Here is a 20,201-nt window from a genome sequence, read left to right as displayed (position 1 = left end):
TCTATTTCAGCTACAAAGCAGCCCATGTGACATGGGTCTCTCTCTTTCCCATCCGTCATGCAAGATAACCATTCTGCGTTTGGGACTGAAAGCTATTCTGGCACAGGAAAATACTGAGGGTCAACAGGTGTGAGAAGAACTAGTAATATTCTACACAACTGTTACAGGTGACAAATGCACAGTAATATGGAGTCTGACATACATAGTGGTATGCAAGTTTATGGAGTCCATGGTGAAATTGTATGCTTCATCCCTTCTCATAAGAGTGTATACATATTTCTGCTCATTTTAATGCACAATTACATTTGACTGAAGAAAAAAAACGAGTTTTATGGTAAGAACTTACCCTTGTTAAAACTCTTTCTGCGAGGTACACTAGGCTACACAAGTCTGGACAATGGGGTGTACAGTAGGATCTTGATCCGAGGCACCAACAGGCTGAAAGCTTTGACTGTTCCCAGAATGCACAGCGCCGCCTCCTATATCACCCCGCCTCCAAGCACAGGAGCTCAGTTTAGTTAACCAGCCCAATGCAGTAGCAGGAAAAGAGACGACAACGGTTAGTAGCCACATGCACCACACTCTCACGACAAGAGAAGTGTCAGCGGCTATTGCCATATCAACCCAAAGAAGCTAAGTGTGTCAGGGTGGGTGCCTTGTTGAGCCCAGTGTACCTCGCAGAAAGAGTTTTAACAAGGGTAAGTTCTTACCATAAAACTCGTTTTCTGCTGCGGGGTACACTGGGCTCCACAAGTCTGGACAATGGGGATGTCCTAAAGCAGTTCCTTATGGGAGAGGACGCACTGTAGCAGGCACAAGAACCCGGCGTCCAAAGGAAGCATCCTGGGAAGCGGCAGTATCGAAGGCATAGAACCTTATGAACGTGTTCCCGGAGGACCACGTAGCCGCCTTGCACAATTGGTCAAGGGTAGCACCACGTTGGGCCGCCCAAGAAGGTCCAACAGACCGAGTAGAATGGGCCGTAATGTGAACAGGAGCTGACAGACCAGCCTTCACTTAAGCATGCGCAATCACCATTCTAATCCACCTGGCCAGGGTCTGCTTGTGAGCAGGCCAGCCACGTTTGTGAAATCCAAACAAAACAAAGAGAGAATCAGACTTTTGAATAGAAGCAGTTCTCTTCACATAGATACGGAGAGCCCGTACCACATCCAAAGACCGCTCTTTCGGAGACAAATCAGGAGAGACAAAAGCTGCAACCACAATATCCTGATTAAGGTGGAACGAAGAAACCACCTTAGGTAAATATCCGGGACGAGTCCTAAGAACCGCCCGGTCACGGTGAAAAATCAGATATGGGGAACTACAAGACAAGGCACCCAAATCCTTACTCTTCTAGCAGAGGCAATAGCCAGCAAGAACACCACCTTAAAGGGAAAGCCACTTAAGGTCAGCTGAACCAAGAGGTTCAAATGGAGGCTCCTGCAACGCCTCCAAAACCACCGACAAGTCCCAAGGAGCCACAGGCGGGACATAGGGAGGTTGGATACGCAACACACTCTGAGTGAAAGTATGAACATCAGGTAAAGTCGCAATTTTTCTCTGAAACCACACCGACAAGGCAGAAATATGAACCTTGAGGGAGGCCAGACGCAGGCCTAAATCTAGGCCCTGCTGTAGAAAAGCCAAAAGTTTGGCTGTACTAAACTTGGAAGCGTCATAATGGTTAGATGCGCACCAAACAAAGTAGGAATGCCAGACCCGATGGTAAATCCGAGCAGAGGCCGGTTTCCGGGCCCGCAACATAGTTTTAATGACCTCTTCAGAAAAACCCTTAGCTCTTAAGACGGAAGCTTCAAGAGCCACGCCGTCAAAGACAGCCGGGCTAGGTCCTGGTAGACACAGGGGCCCTGAACGAGGAGGTCTGGGCGTTGTGGAAGTAGAAGTGGACGCTCTGACGATAGGCCTTGCAGGTCTGATAACCAGTGCCGTCTGGGCCACGCCGGAGCTATGAGAAGCAGATTTCCTTTTTCTTGCTTTAACTTCCGAATTACCCTGGGCAGGAGTGACACCGGAGGGAACACGTACGGCAGCCGAAACCTCCACGGCACTGCCAGTGCATCCACGAATGCTGCTTGAGGATCCCTTGTCCTTGCTCCGAAGACCGGAACCTTGTGATTGTGTCGAGATGCCATCAGATACACATCTGGAAGACCCCACCTTTCCACGAGGAGTTGAAACACTTCTGGATGGAGGCCCCACTCGCCGGCATGCACGTCCTGACGACTGAGAAAGTCCGCTTTCCAATTCAGGACTCCCGGAATGAATATTGCCGGTAGATGGCGTTCTGCCCAACGTAGAATCCGCAAGGCTTCCTTCATTGCCAAACGGCTTCGAGTGCCGCCTTGATGATTTATGTAAGCCACTGTGTCCGACTGTACTTGAACAGGATGGTTCTGAATCAAATGCTGGGCTAGGTTCAACGCATTGAAGACCGCCCGCAATTCCAGAATGTTGATCGAGAGGAGAGATTCCTCCTTGGTCCACCAACCCTGCAAGGAGTGCTGCTCCAGCACCGCGCCCCAACCTCTTAGACTGGCATCTAACAGGACCCAGTTGGATATCCAGAAGGGACGGCCTCTGCACAATTGTCGGTCCTGGAGCCACCAGAGCAGCGACAGACGGACCTCTGGAGTCAAAGAGATCATTTGAGACCTGATCCGGTGAGGCAGGCCGTCCCACTTGGCTAGAATCAGCTTCTGGAGGGGGCGAGAATGGAATTGAGCATACTCCACCATGTCCAATGCTGATACCATGAGGCCCAGCACCTGCATTGCCGAATGTATCGACACTTGCGGACGAGAAAGGAAGCAACGAATCCTGTCCTGAAGTTTCAGGACTTTCTCCTGAGACAAGAACAACCTCTGGTTGTGAGTGTCCAACAGCGCTCCCAGATGCACCACGCTCTGAGCAGGGACCAGGGAGGATTTCTTCCAGTTGATGAGCCACCCGTGGGCTTGTAGAAACCGGACCGTCATATCCAGATGACGCAGGAGAAGATCTGGGGAATTTGCCAGGATTAACAAGTCGTCCAGATACGGCAGTATCCTGATCCCTTGACGGCGGAGTACCACTGTCATCATCGCCATAACTTTGGTGAAGACTTTTGGGGCCGTTGTTAAACCAAAAGGTAACGCCCGAAACTGGTAATGGAGGTTGCCAATAGCGAACCTCAGGTATTGTTGATGTGACACTGCTATAGGAATATGCAGGTAAGCATCCTATATGTCCAGGGAGACCATGTAGTCCCCAGGTTCCAAGGCCAGAACTATAGAACGAAGGGTTTCCATACGGAACTTGGAAACCTTCACAAACTTGTTCAGTGCCTTGAGGTTGAGAATGGGCCGGGAGGACCCATTCGGTTTCGGGATTAGAAACAGCGGAGAATAGTACCCCCGGCCCCTCTGAGCAAGAGGCACCTGTACTACGACTCCTGTATCCAGGAGGGTCTGTACCACCGAATGCAGAGTGTTTGCCTTTGTCTGCTCCGACGGGACGTCTGTCTGGCAAAATCGATGAGGGGGTCGGTTTTTGAAGGCTATGGCGTAACCTCGAGTAACGACTTCCCGTACCCAGCCATCTGAAGTGGTCTTCAACCATTCCTGGGTATACCCTAGAAGCTGGCCCCCCACCCTGGGATCCCCCAGGGGGAGGCCCGCCCCGTCATGCGGCAGGCTTATCGGTCTTGGCTGCTGGCTGACGGGCAGCCCAGGCTCTTTTGGGCTTCGGCTTACCAGGTTTGGAAGTGCGGGCCTGCTTATGGTACGCCTGACCTTTTGCTTTACCTGAAGGACGAAAGGGGCGAAAGGACGTGCCTTTGGCCTTCGACACAAAAGGAGCTGTGGCAGACAGGCAGTTTTGGCAGTAGCCAAGTCAGCCACTATCTTATTTAAGTCCTCCCCAAACAGAATATCCCCCTTGAAAGGGAGTACCTCCAGGTTTTTTCTAGAGTCCAGATCCACAGACCAGGATCTCAGCCACAATATCCTGCGAGCCAGGACTGACGTAGTAGAGGCCTTGGCTGCTAGGATACCGGCATCAGAAGCTGCCTCTTTAATATAGCGAGAAACTGTGACAATATATGACAAGCATTGTCTAGCATGGTCAGAGGAGATTTCAGCTACTAACTCCAAGGCCCATGCTTCAAAAGCCTCTGCCGCCCATGTAGCTGCAATAGTGGGCCTTTGTGCAGCACCCGTGAGGGTGTAAATCGCTTTCAGACAACTCTCCACACGTTTATCCGTAGGCTCTTTTAGAGACGTGACGGTAGTGACAGGTAGAGCTGAGGAAACCACCATCCTAGCCACATGTGAGTCTACTGGAGGAGGCGTTTCCCAATTCTTAGACAGTTCTGGCGCGAGGGGATAGCGAGCCAGCATCTTCTTTTGAGGCACAAACTTCGTACCTGGGTTTTCCCAGGGTTCCTGACGTATATCCACTAGGTGGTCAGAGTGAGGTAAAACTTGTTCAATCACCTTCTGACGCTTGAACCTATCTGGTTTCTTAGGAGAAACGGATGGCTCGGGATCATCCGTAATCTGCAGAATTAACTTAATAGCCTCCAAAAGATCAGGAACATCCACATGTGAACTACCCTCCCCATCAGCCGTATCTGAGTCAGAACCTGTGGGGTCAGTGTATGTGCTGTCTTCATCAGACGAGGTGTCAGTGACAGCAGTGGATTGTGAGGAGACGAGCACTCGCTTAGAGGACCTCTTGGACTTAGGCGAGCGATGGTCAGACTTTTTAGTAGTCAGGGACTGGTTCAACTTCTTTATTTGAGCAGATAAATCATCCGCCCACGGCGGGTTAGCTGCAGGGACCACAAACGGCTGCACCGGCATTGGGGGTCTAATAGGGGGTGTTAGTTTATGAACTAGCGTATGCAGAAGCGTGGAAAAAGCGGCCCACGGAGGGTCAGTATGTGCCTCCGTTGCCACAGTCCCACTGGGGGGAAAGGAGCCCCCAGAACCAGAGCCCACAGCTGCTATATTCTCCCCATATGTGCCTGTGGCTTCAGCAACACCAGCAGTGTGTTCCGCCCCAGAACCATTACCCTCAGAAGCAGACATGATATAACTTGCAGTATGAGGTAACACAGTACAATTATTAGCAGCACTATATCCCTAAACCCAAACCCCTGCGCAGTGTAGTCAGCACCAGCAGAGATAAAGGAGAGATATGGTGACTAAATCACAGAGAAAAATACGTAATACAGTATATCTTTGTGAAAATCCTATATTAAATAACACCTGACGCACCAAGCCCCCTCAGGTTATAGAATATAGGGATAGCAAGTTGAGTGAAAGACACGAGATGGACACCACTCAGCTATCAATGCACACACAAATAGTCACAGTTTGTACAATGCAGAGGTTATTACAGACAATAATACTGCACTGGACTAGCTTACACAGCTATATAGTCAATAGATATAACAGTACACAGTAAGAAACTGGATGTATATCACAGGGTAATTGTACTATAAACCCCTGACTAAATGCACTCTTTCTTACTAACACTGACTAAAAAGGCAGGTAGAATACTTAAGTGTCATGTAAAGGCACAGCGCTGACATCCAGGCGGCTTTACATAGGAGGATTTGCCCAAGCAGTCCCAGGAACAGTGAGCTGAGGAGTAATGGCGCCGCAGACACTGACAGGGAGTGAGGAAAAGACAGAGATGCAGCTCCAGGGCGGGAACACTTGCTGGAAATGGCGCCCTGGGGCTGGGGGAGGGGCTTCAGGTCTAAGCCTTATCCCCCTTGCTGGCAAAACCACCGGGTACTGTGGGCGATATTAAAATCGGTTTTAAGAGAAAACTTGACCTGCGCCCATGCCCTGGTGATCTAGTGGGATCGCCTGTATCCACAGTGTCCACCGCCAGCACGCGCGGCCCGCCTCCCACTGACCGCGCCGGATCGCGATAAAGACCGGGTCCCGCGAGCGGGACCCACTTACCACCTTCCGAAGCGCGGCCACGCGATCCTGGAGAGCCCCAGCCGTGTGTGTCTAACATGAAGAAAACCGGAGCCTTCGCTGTAGGTACCCCGCAACCAGGGCTCGGGAGTGTACAGCGCCGCTGGGGAGAGCTGGAGCTGCAGCAGTGAATGTCACAAGACATTTACCACCGCTGCTGCCCTTGAAGTCTTCACTTTTTACCTCATAAAAAGCTTTTCTCAGGGCTGCTTGGAGCAGCCCCTCTGTTAAGTGCCTGCTTACTGCAGCACCAACTGACAAACTGAGCTCCTGTGCTGGGAGGCGGGGTGATATAGGAGGCGGCGCTGTGCATTCTGGGAACAGTCAAAGCTTTGAGCCTGTTGGTGCCTCGGATCAAGATCCTACTCTACACCCCATTGTCCAGACTTGTGGAGCCCAGTGTACCCCGCAGCAGAAATAGAGAAATTTTAAGTGTGCAAATATGTACAGTATATCAGTGCCTTTTCACTTCAGAGGAGCATGCAGTATGGCCTGTCATTTGTATGCAACTATAAGTAGTGTTCAGTCTAGCACCCTGCACCTTTCAAATCCTGTGCAGTTCATCTTTCCTGCCTGGGATGTCGCTCTCAGGTCTGTATCACAGCACTGAGTAACAGATCAGAGTGTGCTGAGAAGCACCAGAGCAGAGAGCGACACCCCAGGCAGGAAAGAGGAACTGCACGGATTTTGAAAGGTGCAGGGTGCTAGAATGAACACTATATAAGTGTCATGGTTGTGTTGTGGTTTGGCTCTGTAAGATGCTATGATGTGATATAAGATCAGGTATAGACTTGGTACCATAGTAGAGTCTCACAGAGCGAGAGCCAGCTAAGGCTGGGTACACCTTAGGTGATATATTGGCCGATATATAGTTTAGACAGGAATCAGAACAATATATCGGGCATAGAGCTCTGTGTGCCCGCGATTGCGTGCATCCGGTCATCAGCATGGTTGTGCTGCCCATCAGGTGAGCTGACCCCGCTGACAACAACATGCAGGTGAATGCAGTGGGGTAATGATATATCACATGGCCGTATACTGTGTACCCAGCCTATTAAGGAGGTGTGAACCACAGTTCTGCCACATCATAAGAAGCTGCATTATAGAAGTCCAGACAAAAGAATACTTACTAATAATGATATTAGAATAGATGCACTTCAGGTTATTTCTATGGCTAAACCCATCATGAATTGGCTTTGCTCACAAAGCACATATGGGCTATGTATTACTCCACTAATCCTTGTTTGTATTAACTGGTGTTTTCCTTTAAAAGCAAGTGTTCCAGTCACAAAGGAACACCGTAATATGTTGTGTGCCGACACTGGGCCTGATTCAGGCCCTGATGCAACTGGCACACTACTCTGTGCATGTGCAGGACCCCTGCTGCGTATGTGCAGTATGTGTACTGCGTTGTCTGATGCCATATGGTTGCATAAGTCAAGTGATTGACAGTCTGCAGCCATCTGGGAGTGGCGACGGTAACAGGTAGAGTGCCGAGGCCAGAGTCTCCGTCCTCCGATGGAGATTTCCCGGCCTCTTGGGAGGAGCTGCGGCGGCCAGCCTGCATGACCCCATAGGTCACTCTGCCGTCTAATGATGTTGCAAGTGATCAGTCACCTCCTCCTGCATTACCATATCTGTGCATTGCTTCTGCTTCCAAGTAAGTTGCAGCGATGCTCATTCCAACCACACCTGAATCAGGCCCAGTGGGGCAGATGTATTAACCTGGAGAAGGCATAAGGAAGTGATAAACTAGTGACAAATGCACCAGCCAATCAGCTCCTAACTGTTAATTTATATATTGGAGCTGATTGGCTGGTTCGTTTATCAACTTGCACATATCACTGGTTTATCACTTCCTTATGCCTTCTCCAGGTTAATACATCTGCCCCATTGTTTGTTCACGTAAGCCAGTAAAGCTACAGAGTAACACCTAGGAATGCGTAGATGGCAATAATTTGGTGTCACCTCTGGGTTTTTGTTTTTTTAAGATACACAGAAAGGTCAACAAGAGGGTGTATCAGTGAGTGCCTACAGGAGCGTACATATGAAATATCAATAAGAATAAAATATCACAATTTGCCAATTAGACAAAAATAACAATTTGAGCCTATTGGCATTTCCTATCCCTTCGCAGCCAGCGAGTATAAGCCCCCATCCCTGTAACTCTAGCAGACACCTGCCGGCTATTAGCCTACATGGAAATGCTTTGATTGTTCAGAAGAAGTGTAGAACTGCCTCTGTAATACACCGTAATGTGCTTACTTGTTAGCTGAACCTACAACACATATCTCACGGTTTTCATACAGGCCGGCAGCTGGCATTTCACTGGTTTTCAGCGTCTGTACAACACTTGATCAGCACTTAGTACGGGCAATGCAAATAATAAAAATAAATGTCAGGTGTACAATAGGTGGTGGTAGGGTCAGTTATTCACTGTAACATGTGGATATTGGAATATTGTTAAACGCTCTTAATTGCTGTAATATGTTTATGTTTCTTCTATATAGAGGAGTTTGATATTATTATGCCTATTAAGTCTCAGAGAGTAGTGCAAGCAGGGATGCCAAGGCAGCACACCATTAGTAATGCGCCCACAATATGAAAGCAATGCAGCCCAGTGAGTGACACAGCAAGAAAACATCTGCTCAAGATTTGTTCTTACATTCTTAAAACTGTAACATTCACTTTATAGGAGAAAACTTGTTTTAATGCAATGCCTTGACAGTTCTACCCTACTACAATGGGGATGCTTCTATTAGAAGTGATTTCTCTATATCCACCCCACACAAAAAAATAAATAAATTAATTTTATGCAAAAAATGAAACCTTAACAGTATATCATATTAAAATAACCCATGAACTATTATGTCATTTGAAACGAATCTCTATTGTGTGACACATGTACTGGTCTATATCAGTGTAGCTACCGAGTGCTCACACTGTATGCAGCCATGCGCTGGGTGACACAAGGCGGCTGCCAGTGTGTGCGGAACCTGTACACTGTCACTCTAGTTACACTCACATACCGCAGCGTCAGGTATTGTGCTTACAACCGCAGCGTCAGGTATTGTGCTAACAATTATCCAATACGTGTCATTTAATGTCATTTTACTGTAACAATTTAGATCTGGCAGGCAGTTTATAATCCCTGGAAATGGCCCAGAGTTAGAATTATAGGAAGAAATAGCCAGAGGAAAGCAAGCTCAGGAACTTACCCGTTGTGTGTGACAAGGCACTGCCTTAGCCCCAGCTTGCGGAATATATCCACCACTATCTCCATTGGTGTGTGGTCAGTCACGGTAAACGGGCTCATGTCCAGGATGCTGCGGAGCTTTAAGGGGCGAGGGCTTTCTGCAGGAAGTGATGGCGTGTGTTGGGCAAAGCATACCCGGGAACTGCCAACAATACCTTCCTGTTTTTTCCTTGCATTTTCTGAAAGGACACAAAAAGAATCCACCACTTCAGATCTATAACCAAACACACACTGAACCATGTTAATATTGGTTCAGTCAACAAAATGTCTGCCTCTTCTATTTTCAAAGTTTAATATTTAACATTTTCAGTACTTTAAAGCGGACTCATTAGAAATTAACAGGTGTTTCCTCATCCTGTCATCTATTTATCCCCCCCTCCCCATAGTATATACATGTTATCGCACATTATAGCATTAGGTGCCACAGTATGTGGTATCACATAGCACATTAGCAGTCTAGTGGGAAGGGGAGGAGACCCACATGGATGTGCCACTCTGCAGACCATATACAAATTACATGTTGCTTGAGAGCAGAGCTGACACTCTTTTTGAAGCAGAATCTAGTTAAGTCTCAATGAAAGTGCAACGAGTATTATGTTGGGGTATGGGTACACAGTTCACAAATTTGTAGCGGTGGGGCGGTATGTATACTTTCTATGTAAATCCCAACATTTGTTAGACTGTCAGTGGCAATAGGTTGTGGATGCCAGAAAAAGGAAGGAGACTAGAAGATTAACAGTTTTTACAACTGGAATAATACATGGTATATGCATGTATACATGTACACAGCTGTGTTTCTAAAATGTCTAGGTTGTTTGCTGCTAAACCTTTTTATGGTTCCGCCCTCTCCTTTTCTTGCACTCCGTACTGCCACTAACAATCTAAGGATGACAGGAGGAAGGAGCTATGCAGGACGTCACCCCATAACCATGTGACATCAGGGGGGAAAATGCCAACGTAATTGCAAATGTTCATTTCTAAACTCACACTGATACGTACAGTACACGGTATATAGAAGACCAACAAGGCAAAACACAGAGAAAATGTACAAATCATCATATATTTTTTCAAATGAAATATGAACTTGTAACCATAATGTACATGTTACTTACCTATTGCTAGTGTTAAATCTCTTCTTAAAGCAAACCCAACCAGTCGTTGTGACTCCTTAGACATTATGACAGGAAAACCGTTGAAGCTAGTTTCATTGATCAAGCTTTCGATGTCATCTACAGTCATGTTATCTTGGGTGAGAACTGCAAGTGGAGGATCACTCCTTCGAGGCCTCATCACATCACGAGCCAGAGTTGTATGCGTGAATTCCTCTTTGGCATCCAAGAAAGGATAACCATTCAGACGTATGTGAGATTCATAGATGCCTTCCCGTCCAAAAGCATCTCCTACCCACTTACTGGTCATTACAGCAGCCATCAATGGTACAATGTATTCTAGGCCTCCCGTGAGCTCAAATACAATAACTACAAGTGACACGGTCATTCTGGTGACGCCACCTATTTCAAATACAAAACAAGAAACCTGTTTTAGTAATGAGATCATTTAATAAAGTAGGTAAAAGGTTGGAAGATTACATAAAAGGAGTGTGTCAAGAAAAGGTTTAGATACAGATGTGTCCTCATACATCTAGCCTCAATACACCATGCACCATGAGATGCCTGGCGTGAATGAGCAGGAAGTTCCTGGGCAGCTCTGCTAACGTCGGACATCTTTTTTGCTGAAAATGCATCTTATTCGCATCGCTATGCGAATAAGACACATAAGCAGACTCTGCTGATTAAAATATGCGGATGCGTATATTCTGTGTGCGACTGCGGCTGTATCTGCATACAAAATGTTACGTTACAATGTTTTCCAGGTTTTCCCCGCGTTCACAAACGTGCTCGCGCCTAGAAGGGCTGTTTAACATGACTGCAGCAATGATGAGAGAGGAGACATCTAAGACTTTAACATAACCTGCTGAACCTAAAATGCATCCATCAGCAGGAGAGAGTTATGGGAGAACACTACAATCATGACTGTATAATTGTAGCATAAGTGTTTGCTACAATCTATCATTACACCTTGCTTAAAAATATCCCAAAGGCTTTATGTGTAACAAATGAGAGACAGATTTCCATATGCTTCTCTTTAAAAAGAGTTATGGTAAGAAGCAAAAGCCACTATTAGGCAATTATTTATATAAAAGACTGCTGCTGAATAGTATACATTAAGTAACTGGAGTATTTGTGCTGAAATAAACCCCATCACTCCTCTGTAGTGACTGTGTACCAAAGCAGGCACAGACTCACTGACAGGCTGACAAGCTTGGTTATGTAGGTTGGTTGAGCATAACAAGGGGCGTGCTCTCTATCAGATCCTACCAGGATACAATCAGAGATGAGGTAGGAGACTAATACTTGTTCCTTGGATAGAGAGCTGCACTGGACAGACCATGTTAACACTGTACAATGTATTTCATCTGCCTGGTTCATATGATATTGCAAAATTATGTAGCCTAATTACACCCACAGAGGGTGTTACATACACAGTACACCCGACCTGAATAGATGGATGCCTCAAGACTTAATGACTATAGTGTTTATAAGAAATGATTTTGCATTAAAACTGCAGCTTTTGCAAATTAACTATATACACCAGTATTCAATATAAAAACTGAAGTCGTACATAGGATTTGTAGTACCGCAAATCTAGTAGACACAGTATATGCTACATTGACTTAAGCTGAAGTATTTCAGCATGTCAAGAGGAATTTGTAGTAGTGACATGGTGTAGAAGCTCAATATCCATAGAATAATTTATGTCACTGACAGAACCACATTCCCACATTCCTCTTTGAAATACACAGTAAGACTATAGATTCAATTCCACTAATAATTCTATATACAAACAGTTTTTCCATCAAATGTTTTTGTTTCCTGTATAAACTATTCGTCACTAATAATAAGAATTTACTTACCGATAATTCTATTTCTCATAGTCCGTAGTGGATGCTGGGGACTCCGAAAGGACCATGGGGAATAGCGGCTCCGCAGGAGACTGGGCACAAAAGTAAAAAGCTTTAGGACTACCTGGTGTGCACTGGCTCCTCCCCCTATGACCCTCCTCCAAGCCTCAGTTAGGATAATGTGCCCGGACGAGCGTACACAATAAGGAAGGATTTTGAATCCCGGGTAAGATTCATACCAGCCACACCAATCACACCGTACAACTTGTGATCTGAACCCAGTTAACAGCATGATAACAGAAGGAGCCTCTGAAAAGAAGGCTCACAACAACAATAACCCGATTTTTGTAACAATAACTATGTACAAGTAATGCAGACAATCCGCACTTGGAATGGGCGCCCAGCATCCACTACGGACTATGAGAAATAGAATTATCGGTAAGTAAATTCTTATTTTCTCTAACGTCCTAGTGGATGCTGGGGACTCCGAAAGGACCATGGGGATTATACCAAAGCTCCCAAACGGGCGGGAGAGTGCGGATGACTCTGCAGCACCGAATGAGAGAACTCCAGGTCCTCCTCAGCCAGGGTATCAAATTTGTAGAATTTAGCAAACGTGTTTGCCCCTGACCAAGTAGCTGCTCGGCAAAGTTGTAAAGCCGAGACCCCTCGGGCAGCCGCCCAGGATGAGCCCACTTTCCGTGTGGAATGGGCTTTTACAGATTTTGGCTGTGGCAGGCCTGCCACAGAATGTGCAAGCTGAATTGTACTACAAATCCAACGAGCAATCGTCTGCTTAGAAGCAGGAGCACCCAGCTTGTTGGGTGCATACAGGATAAACAGCGAATCAGATTTTCTGACTCCAGCCGTCCTGGAAACATATTTTCAGGGCCCTGACTACGTCCAGCAACTTGGAATCCTCCAAGTCCCTAGTAGCCGCAGGCACCACAATAGGCTGGTTTAAGTGAAAAGCTGAAACCACCTTAGGGAGAAATTGAGGACGAGTCCTCAATTCTGCCCTGTCCGTATGAAAAATTAGGTAAGGGCTTTTATAGGATAAAGCCGCCAATTCTGAGACACGCCTGGCTGAAGCCAGGGCTAACAGCATTACCACTTTCCATGTGAGATATTTTAAGTCCACAGTGGTGAGTGGTTCAAACCAATGTGATTTTAGGAATCCCAAAACTACATTGAGATCCCAAGGTGCCACCGGAGGCACAAAAGGAGGCTGTATATGCAGTACTCCCTTGACAAACGTCTGAACTTCAGGAACAGAAGCCAGTTCTTTTTGGAAGAATATTGACAGGGCCGAAATTTGAACCTTAATGGACCCCAATTTGAGGCCCATAGACAGTCCTGTTTGCAGGAAATGCAGGAAACGACCCAGTTGAAATTCCTCTGTAGGGGCCTTCCTGGCCTCGCACCACGCAACATATTTACGCCAAATACGGTGATAATGTTGTACGGTTACATCCTTCCTGGCTTTGATCATGGTAGGGATGACTTCATCCGGAATGCCTTTTTCCTTCAGGATCCGGCGTTCAACCGCCATGCCGTCAAACGCAGCCGCGGTAAGTCTTGGAACAGACATTGTCCCTGCTGGAGCAGGTCCTTTCTTAGAGGTAGAGGCCACGGGTCTTCCGTGAGCATCTCTTGAATTTCCGGGTACCAAGTCCTTCTTGGCCAATCCGGAGCCACGAGTATAGTCTTTACTCCTCTCCTTCTTATGATTCTCAGTACTTTTGGTATGAGAGGAAGAGGAGGGAACACATACACTGACTGGTACACCCACGGTGTTACCAGAGCGTCCACAGCTATTGCCTGAGGGTCCCTTGACCTGGCGCAATATCTGTCCAGTTTTTTGTTGAGGCGGGACGCCATCATGTCCACCTTTGGTTTTTCCCCAACGGTTCACAATCATGTGGAAGACTTCTGGGTGAAGTCCCCACTCCCCCGGGTGTAGATCGTGTCTGCTGAGGAAGTCTGCTTCCCAGTTGTCCACTCCCGGAATGAACACTGCTGACAGTGCTATCACATGATTCTCCGCCCAGCGAAGAATCCTTGCCACTTCCATCATTGCCCTCCTGCTTCTTGTGCCGCCCTGTCTGTTTACGTGGGCGACTGCCGTGATGTTGTCCGACTGGATCAACACCGGCTGACCCTGAAGCAGAGGTCTTGCCTGACTTAGGGCATTGTAAATGGCCCTTAGTTCCAGGATATTTATGTGAAGTGACGTTTCCATGCTTGACCACAAGCCCTGGAAATTTCTTCCCTGTGTGACTGCTCCCCAGCCTCTCAGGCTGGCATCCGTGGTCACCAGGACCCAATCCTGAATGCCGAATCTGCGGCCCTCTAGGAGATGAGCACTCTGTAACCACCACAGGAGAGACACCCTTGTCCTTGGAGACAGGGTTATCCGCTGATGCATTTGAAGATGCGATCCGGACCATTTGTCCAGCAGATCCCACTGAAAAGTTCTTGCGTGGAATCTGCCGAATGGAATCGCTTCGTAAGAAGCCACCATCTTTCCCAGGACCCTTGTGCATTGATGTACTGACACTTGGCCTGGTCTTAGGAGGTTCCTGACTAGGTCGGATAACTCCTTGGCCTTCTCCTCCGGGAGAAACACCTTTTTCTGTACTGTGTCCAGAATCATCCCTAGGAACAGCAGACGTGTCGTCGGAATCAGCTGCGATTTTGGAATATTTAGAATCCACCCGTGCTGTCGTAGTACTACTTGAGATAGTGCTACTCCGACCTCTAACTGTTCTCTGGACCTTGCCCTTATCAGGAGATCGTCCAAGTAAGGGATAATTAAGACGCCTTTTCTTCGAAGAAGAATCATCATTTCGGCCATTACCTTGGTAAAGACCCGGGGTGCCGTGGACAATCCAAACGGCAGCGTCTGAAACTGATAGTGACAGTTCTGTACCACAAACCTGAGGTACCCTTGGTGAGAAGGGCAAATTGGGACATGGAGGTAAGCATCCTTGATGTCCAGAGACACCATATAGTCCCCTTCTTCCAGGTTCGCTATCACTGCTCTGAGTGACTCCATCTTGAACTTGAACCTTTTTATGTAAGTGTTCAAGGATTTCAGATTTAAAATGGGTCTCACTGAGCCGTCCGGCTTCGGTACCACAAACAGCGTGGAATAATACCCCTTTCCCTGTTGTAGGAGGGGTACCTTGATTATCACCTGCTGGGAATACAGCTTGTGAATGGCTTCCAATACCGCCTCCCTGTCGGGGGGAGACGTTGGTAAAGCAGACTTCAGGAACCGGAGAGGGGGAGACGTCTCGAATTCCAATTTGTACCCCTGAGATACTACCTGCAGGATCCAGGGGTCCACTTGCGAGTGAGCCCACTGCGCGCTGAAATTCTTGAGACGGGCCCCCACCGTGCCTGAGTCCGCTTGTAAGGCCCCAGCGTCATGCTGAGGACTTGGCAGAAGCGGGGGAGGGCTTCTGTTCGTGGGAAGAGGCTGTCTGCTGCAGTCTTTTTCCCCTTCCTCTGCCCCGGGGCAGATATGAGTGGCCTTTTGCCCGCTTGCCCTTATGGGGACGAAAGGACTGAGCCTGAAAAGACGGTATCTTTTTCTGCTGCGAGGTGACTTGGGGTAAAAAGGTGGATTTTCCAGCCGTTGCCGTGGCCACCAGGTCCGATAGACCGACCCCAAATAACTCCTCCCCTTTATACGGCAATACTTCCATATGCCGTTTGGAATCCGCATCCCCTGACCACTGTCGCGTCCATAATCCTCTTCTGGCAGAAATGGACATCGCACTTACTCTTGATGCCAGAGTGCAAATATCCCTCTGTGCATCTCGCATATATAGAAATGCATCCTTTAAATGCTCTATAGTCAATAATATATTGTCCCTGTCCAGGGTATCAATATTTTCAGTCAGGGAATCCGACCAAGCCACCCCAGCACTGCACATCCAGGCTGAGGCGATTGCTGGTCGCAGTATAATATCAGTATGTGTGTATATACTTTTAAGGATATTTTCCAGCTTCCTATCAGCTGGTTCCTTGAGGGCGGCCGTATCAGGGGACGGTAACGCCACTTGTTTTGATAAGCGTGTGAGCGCCTTATCTACGCTAGGGGGTGTTTCCCAACGCGCCCTAACCTCTGGCGGGAAAGGGTATAATGCCAATAACTTTTTAGAAATTAGCAGTTTTTTATCGGGGGAAACCCACGCTTCATCACACACCTCATTTAATTCATCTGATTCGGGAAAAACTACGGGTAGTTTTTTCACACCCCACATAATACCCTTTTTTGTGGTACTTGTAGTATCAGAAATGTTCAAAACCTCCTTCATTGCCGTGATCATGTAACGTGTGGCCCTACTGGAAAATACGTTTGTTTCCTCACCGTCGACACTGGAGTCAGTGTCCGTGTCTGTATCGACCTGAGGTAACGGGCGCTTTAGAGCCCCTGACGGTGTTTGAGACGCCTGTACAGGTATTAACTGATTTGCCGGCTGTCTCATGTCGTCAACAGTCTTTTGTAAAGTGCTGACACTATCACGTAATTCTTTCCCTAAGACCATCCAGTCAGGTGTCGACTCCCTAGGGGGTGACATCACTAACACAGGCAATTGCTCCGCCTCCACACCATTTTCCTCCTCATACATGTCGACACAACGTACCGACACACAGCACACACACAGGGAATGCTCTGATAGAGGACAGGACCCCACTAGCCCTTTGGGGAGACAGAGGGAGAGTTTGCCAGCACACACCAGAGCGCTATATATATACAGGGATAACCTTATATAAGTGTTTTTCCCTAATATAGCTGCTGTATATATTTATATGCCAATTTAGTGCCCCCCCTCTCTTGTTTTACCCTGCTTCTGTAGTGCAGGACTGCAGGGGAGAGTCAGGGAGCCTTCCTCCAACGGAGCTGTGAGGAAAAAATGGCGCCAGTGTGCCGAGGAGATAGGCTCCGCCCCTTTTTCGGCGGCCTTTCTCCCGCTTTTTTATGTAAAAATAGGCAGGGGTTAAATACATCCATATAGCCCAGGAGCTATATGTGATGTATTTTTTGCCAAAAAAGGTGTTTTTATTGCGTCTCAGGGCGCCCCCCCCCCCAGCGCCCTGCACCCTCAGTGACCGGAGTGTGAAGTGTGCTGAGAGCAATGGCGCACAGCTGCGGTGCTGTGCGCTACCTTAGTGAAGACAGGACGTCTTCTGCCGCCGATTTTCCGGACCTCTTCAGTCTTCTGGCTCTGTAAGGGGGACGGCGGCGCGGCTCCGGGACCCATCCATGGCTGGGCCTGTGATCGTCCCTCTGGAGCTAATGTCCAGTAGCCTAAGAAGCCCAATCCACTCTGCACGCAGGTGAGTTCGCTTCTTCTCCCCTTAGTCCCTCGATGCAGTGAGCCTGTTGCCAGCAGGTCTCACTGAAAATAAAAAAACCTATTTAAACTTTTACTCTAAGCAGCTCAGGAGAGCCACCTAGATTGCACCCTTCTCGTTCGGGCACAAAATCTTAACTGAGGCTTGGAGGAGGGTCATAGGGGGAGGAGCCAGTGCACACCAGGTAGTCCTAAAGCTTTTTACTTTTGTGCCCAGTCTCCTGCGGAGCCGCTATTCCCCATGGTCCTTTCGGAGTCCCCAGCATCCACTAGGACGTTAGAGAAAAATAAGAATTTACTGACCGGTAATTCTATTTCTCGTAGTCCGTAGTGGATGCTGGGAACTCCGTAAGGACCATGGGGAATAGCGGGCTCCGAAGGAGGCTGGGCACTCTAGAAAGATCTTAGACTACCTGGTGTGCACTGGCTCCTCCCACTATGACCCTCCTCCAAGCCTCAGTTAGGTACTGTGCCCGGACGAGCGTACACAATAAGGAAGGATTTTGAATCCCGGGTAAGACTCATACCAGCCACACCAATCACACCGAACAACTCGTGATATGAAACACAGTTAACAGTATGAAACAATAGAGCCTCTCAACAGATGGCTCAACAATAACCCGATTTAGTTAACAATAACTATGTACAAGTATTGCAGATAGACCGCACTTGGGATGGGCGCCCAGCATCCACTACGGACTACGAGAAATAGAATTACCGGTGAGTAAATTCTTATTTTCTCTAACGTCCTAGTGGATGCTGGGAACTCCGTAAGGACCATGGGGATTATACCAAAGCTCCCAAACGGGCGGGAGACTGCGGATGACTCTGCAGCACCGAATGAGAGAACTCCAGGTCCTCCTCAGCCAGAGTATCAAATTTATAGAATTTTGCAAACGTGTTTGCCCCTGACCAAGTAGCTGCTCGGCAAAGTTGTAAAGCCGAGACCCCTCGGGCAGCCGCCCAAGATGAGCCCACCTTCCTTGTGGAATGGGCATTGACAGATTTTGGCTGTGGCAGGCCTGCCACAGTATGTGCAAGCTTAATTGTACTACAAATCCAATGAGCAATAGTCTGCTTAGAAGCAGGAGCACCCAGCTTGTTGGGTGCATATAGGATAAACAGCGAGTCAGATTTTCTGACTCCAGCCGTCCTGGAAACATATTTTCAGGGCCCTGACAACGTCTAGCAACTTGGAGTCCTCCAAATCCTTAGTAGCCGCAGGCACCACAATAGGCTGGTTCAGGTGAAACGCTGACACCACCTTAGGGAGAAACTGGGGACGAGTCCTCAATTCTGCCCTATCCATATGGAAAATCAGATAAGGGCTTTTACATGATAAAGCCGCCAATTCTGACACTCGCCTGGCTTAAGCCAGGGCCAATAACATGACCACTTTCCACGTGAGATATTTCAGATCCACGGTTTTTAGTGGCTCAAACCAATGTGATTTCAAGAAATTCAACATCACGTTGAGATCCCAAGGTGCCACAGGAGGCACAAATGGGGGCTGAATATGCAGCACTCCTTTCACAAATGTCTGAACTTCAGGTACTGAAGCTAGTTCTTTTTGAAAGAAAATCGACAGAGCCGAGATCTGTACTTTAATGGAGCCTAGTTTTAGGCCCATATTCACTCCTGCTTGCAGGAAATGCAAAAATCGACCCAGTTGAAATTCCTCTGTTGGGGCCTTTTTGGCCTCGCACCATGCAACATATTTCCGCCATATGCGGTGATAATGCTTTGCCGTAACATCTTTCCTGGCTTTAATAAGCGTAGGAATGACTTCCTCCGGAATGCCCTTTTCCTTCAGGATCCGGCGTTCAACCGCCATGCCGTCAAACGCAGCCGCGGTAAGTCTTGGAACAGACAGGGGCCCTGCTGTAGCAGGTCCTGTCTGAGCGGCAGGGACCAAGGGTCCTCTGAGATCATCTCTTGAAGTTCCGGGTACCACGCTCTTCTTGGCCAATCCGGAACCACGAGAATTGTGTTTACTCCTCGCTTTCTTATTATTCTCAGTACCTTTGGTATGAGAGGTAGAGGAGGGAACACATACACTGACCGGTACACCCATGGTGTCACTAGGGCGTCCACCGCTATCGCCTGAGGGTCTCTTGACCTGGCGCAATACTTCTCTAGTTTTTTGTTTAGGCGGGACGCCATCATGTCCACCTGTGGACGACCCCATTGATTTACAATCATTTGGAAGACTTCTGGATGAAGTCCCCACTCTCCCGGGTGGAGGTCGTGCCTGCTGAGAAAGTCTGCTTCCCAGTTGTCCACTCCCGGGATGAACACTGCTGACAGTGCTAGTACATGATTCTCCGCCCATCGGAGAATTTTTGTGGCTTCTGCCATCGCCGTCCTGCTTCTTGTGCCGCCCTGTCGATTCACATGGGCGACTGCCGTGATGTTGTCTGACTGGATCAGCACCGGCTGGTGTAGGAGCAGGGATTTTGCTTGACTTAGGGCATTGTAAATGGCCCTTAGTTCCAGAATATTTATGTGAAGGGCAGTCTCCTGACTTGACCATAGTCCTTGGAAATTTCTTCCCTTTGTGACTGCCCCCCAGCCTCGTAGGCTGGCATCCGTGGTTACCAGGACCCAGTCCTGTA

The 20,201-nt window shown here is 48.0% G+C and overlaps 1 protein-coding gene across 5 annotated transcripts in view; it reads right to left on the bottom strand.

Annotated features, from left to right (window-relative positions):
• The window catches only part of CLCN3 (chloride voltage-gated channel 3), a 226,538-nt gene that overhangs the window by 12,435 nt on the left and 193,902 nt on the right, over positions 1–20,201 (bottom strand). For all 5 annotated transcript variants that reach the window (XM_063920625.1, XM_063920627.1, XM_063920626.1 and 2 more), the window contains 2 exons: positions 10,368–10,766; positions 9,218–9,434 (listed from right to left, as the gene is read on the bottom strand). In XM_063920625.1, coding sequence (XP_063776695.1) covers positions 9,218–9,434; positions 10,368–10,766 — 616 coding nt within the window. The remainder of the gene's footprint in view (positions 1–9,217; positions 9,435–10,367; positions 10,767–20,201) is intronic.

This window comes from Pseudophryne corroboree, chromosome 1 (assembly GCF_028390025.1).
Source record: "Pseudophryne corroboree isolate aPseCor3 chromosome 1, aPseCor3.hap2, whole genome shotgun sequence".
NCBI classification, from domain to species: Eukaryota; Metazoa; Chordata; class Amphibia; order Anura; family Myobatrachidae; genus Pseudophryne; species Pseudophryne corroboree.
Note: the sequence above shows the minus strand (reverse complement) of the source record. Positions and strands in the feature narration are given on the sequence as shown.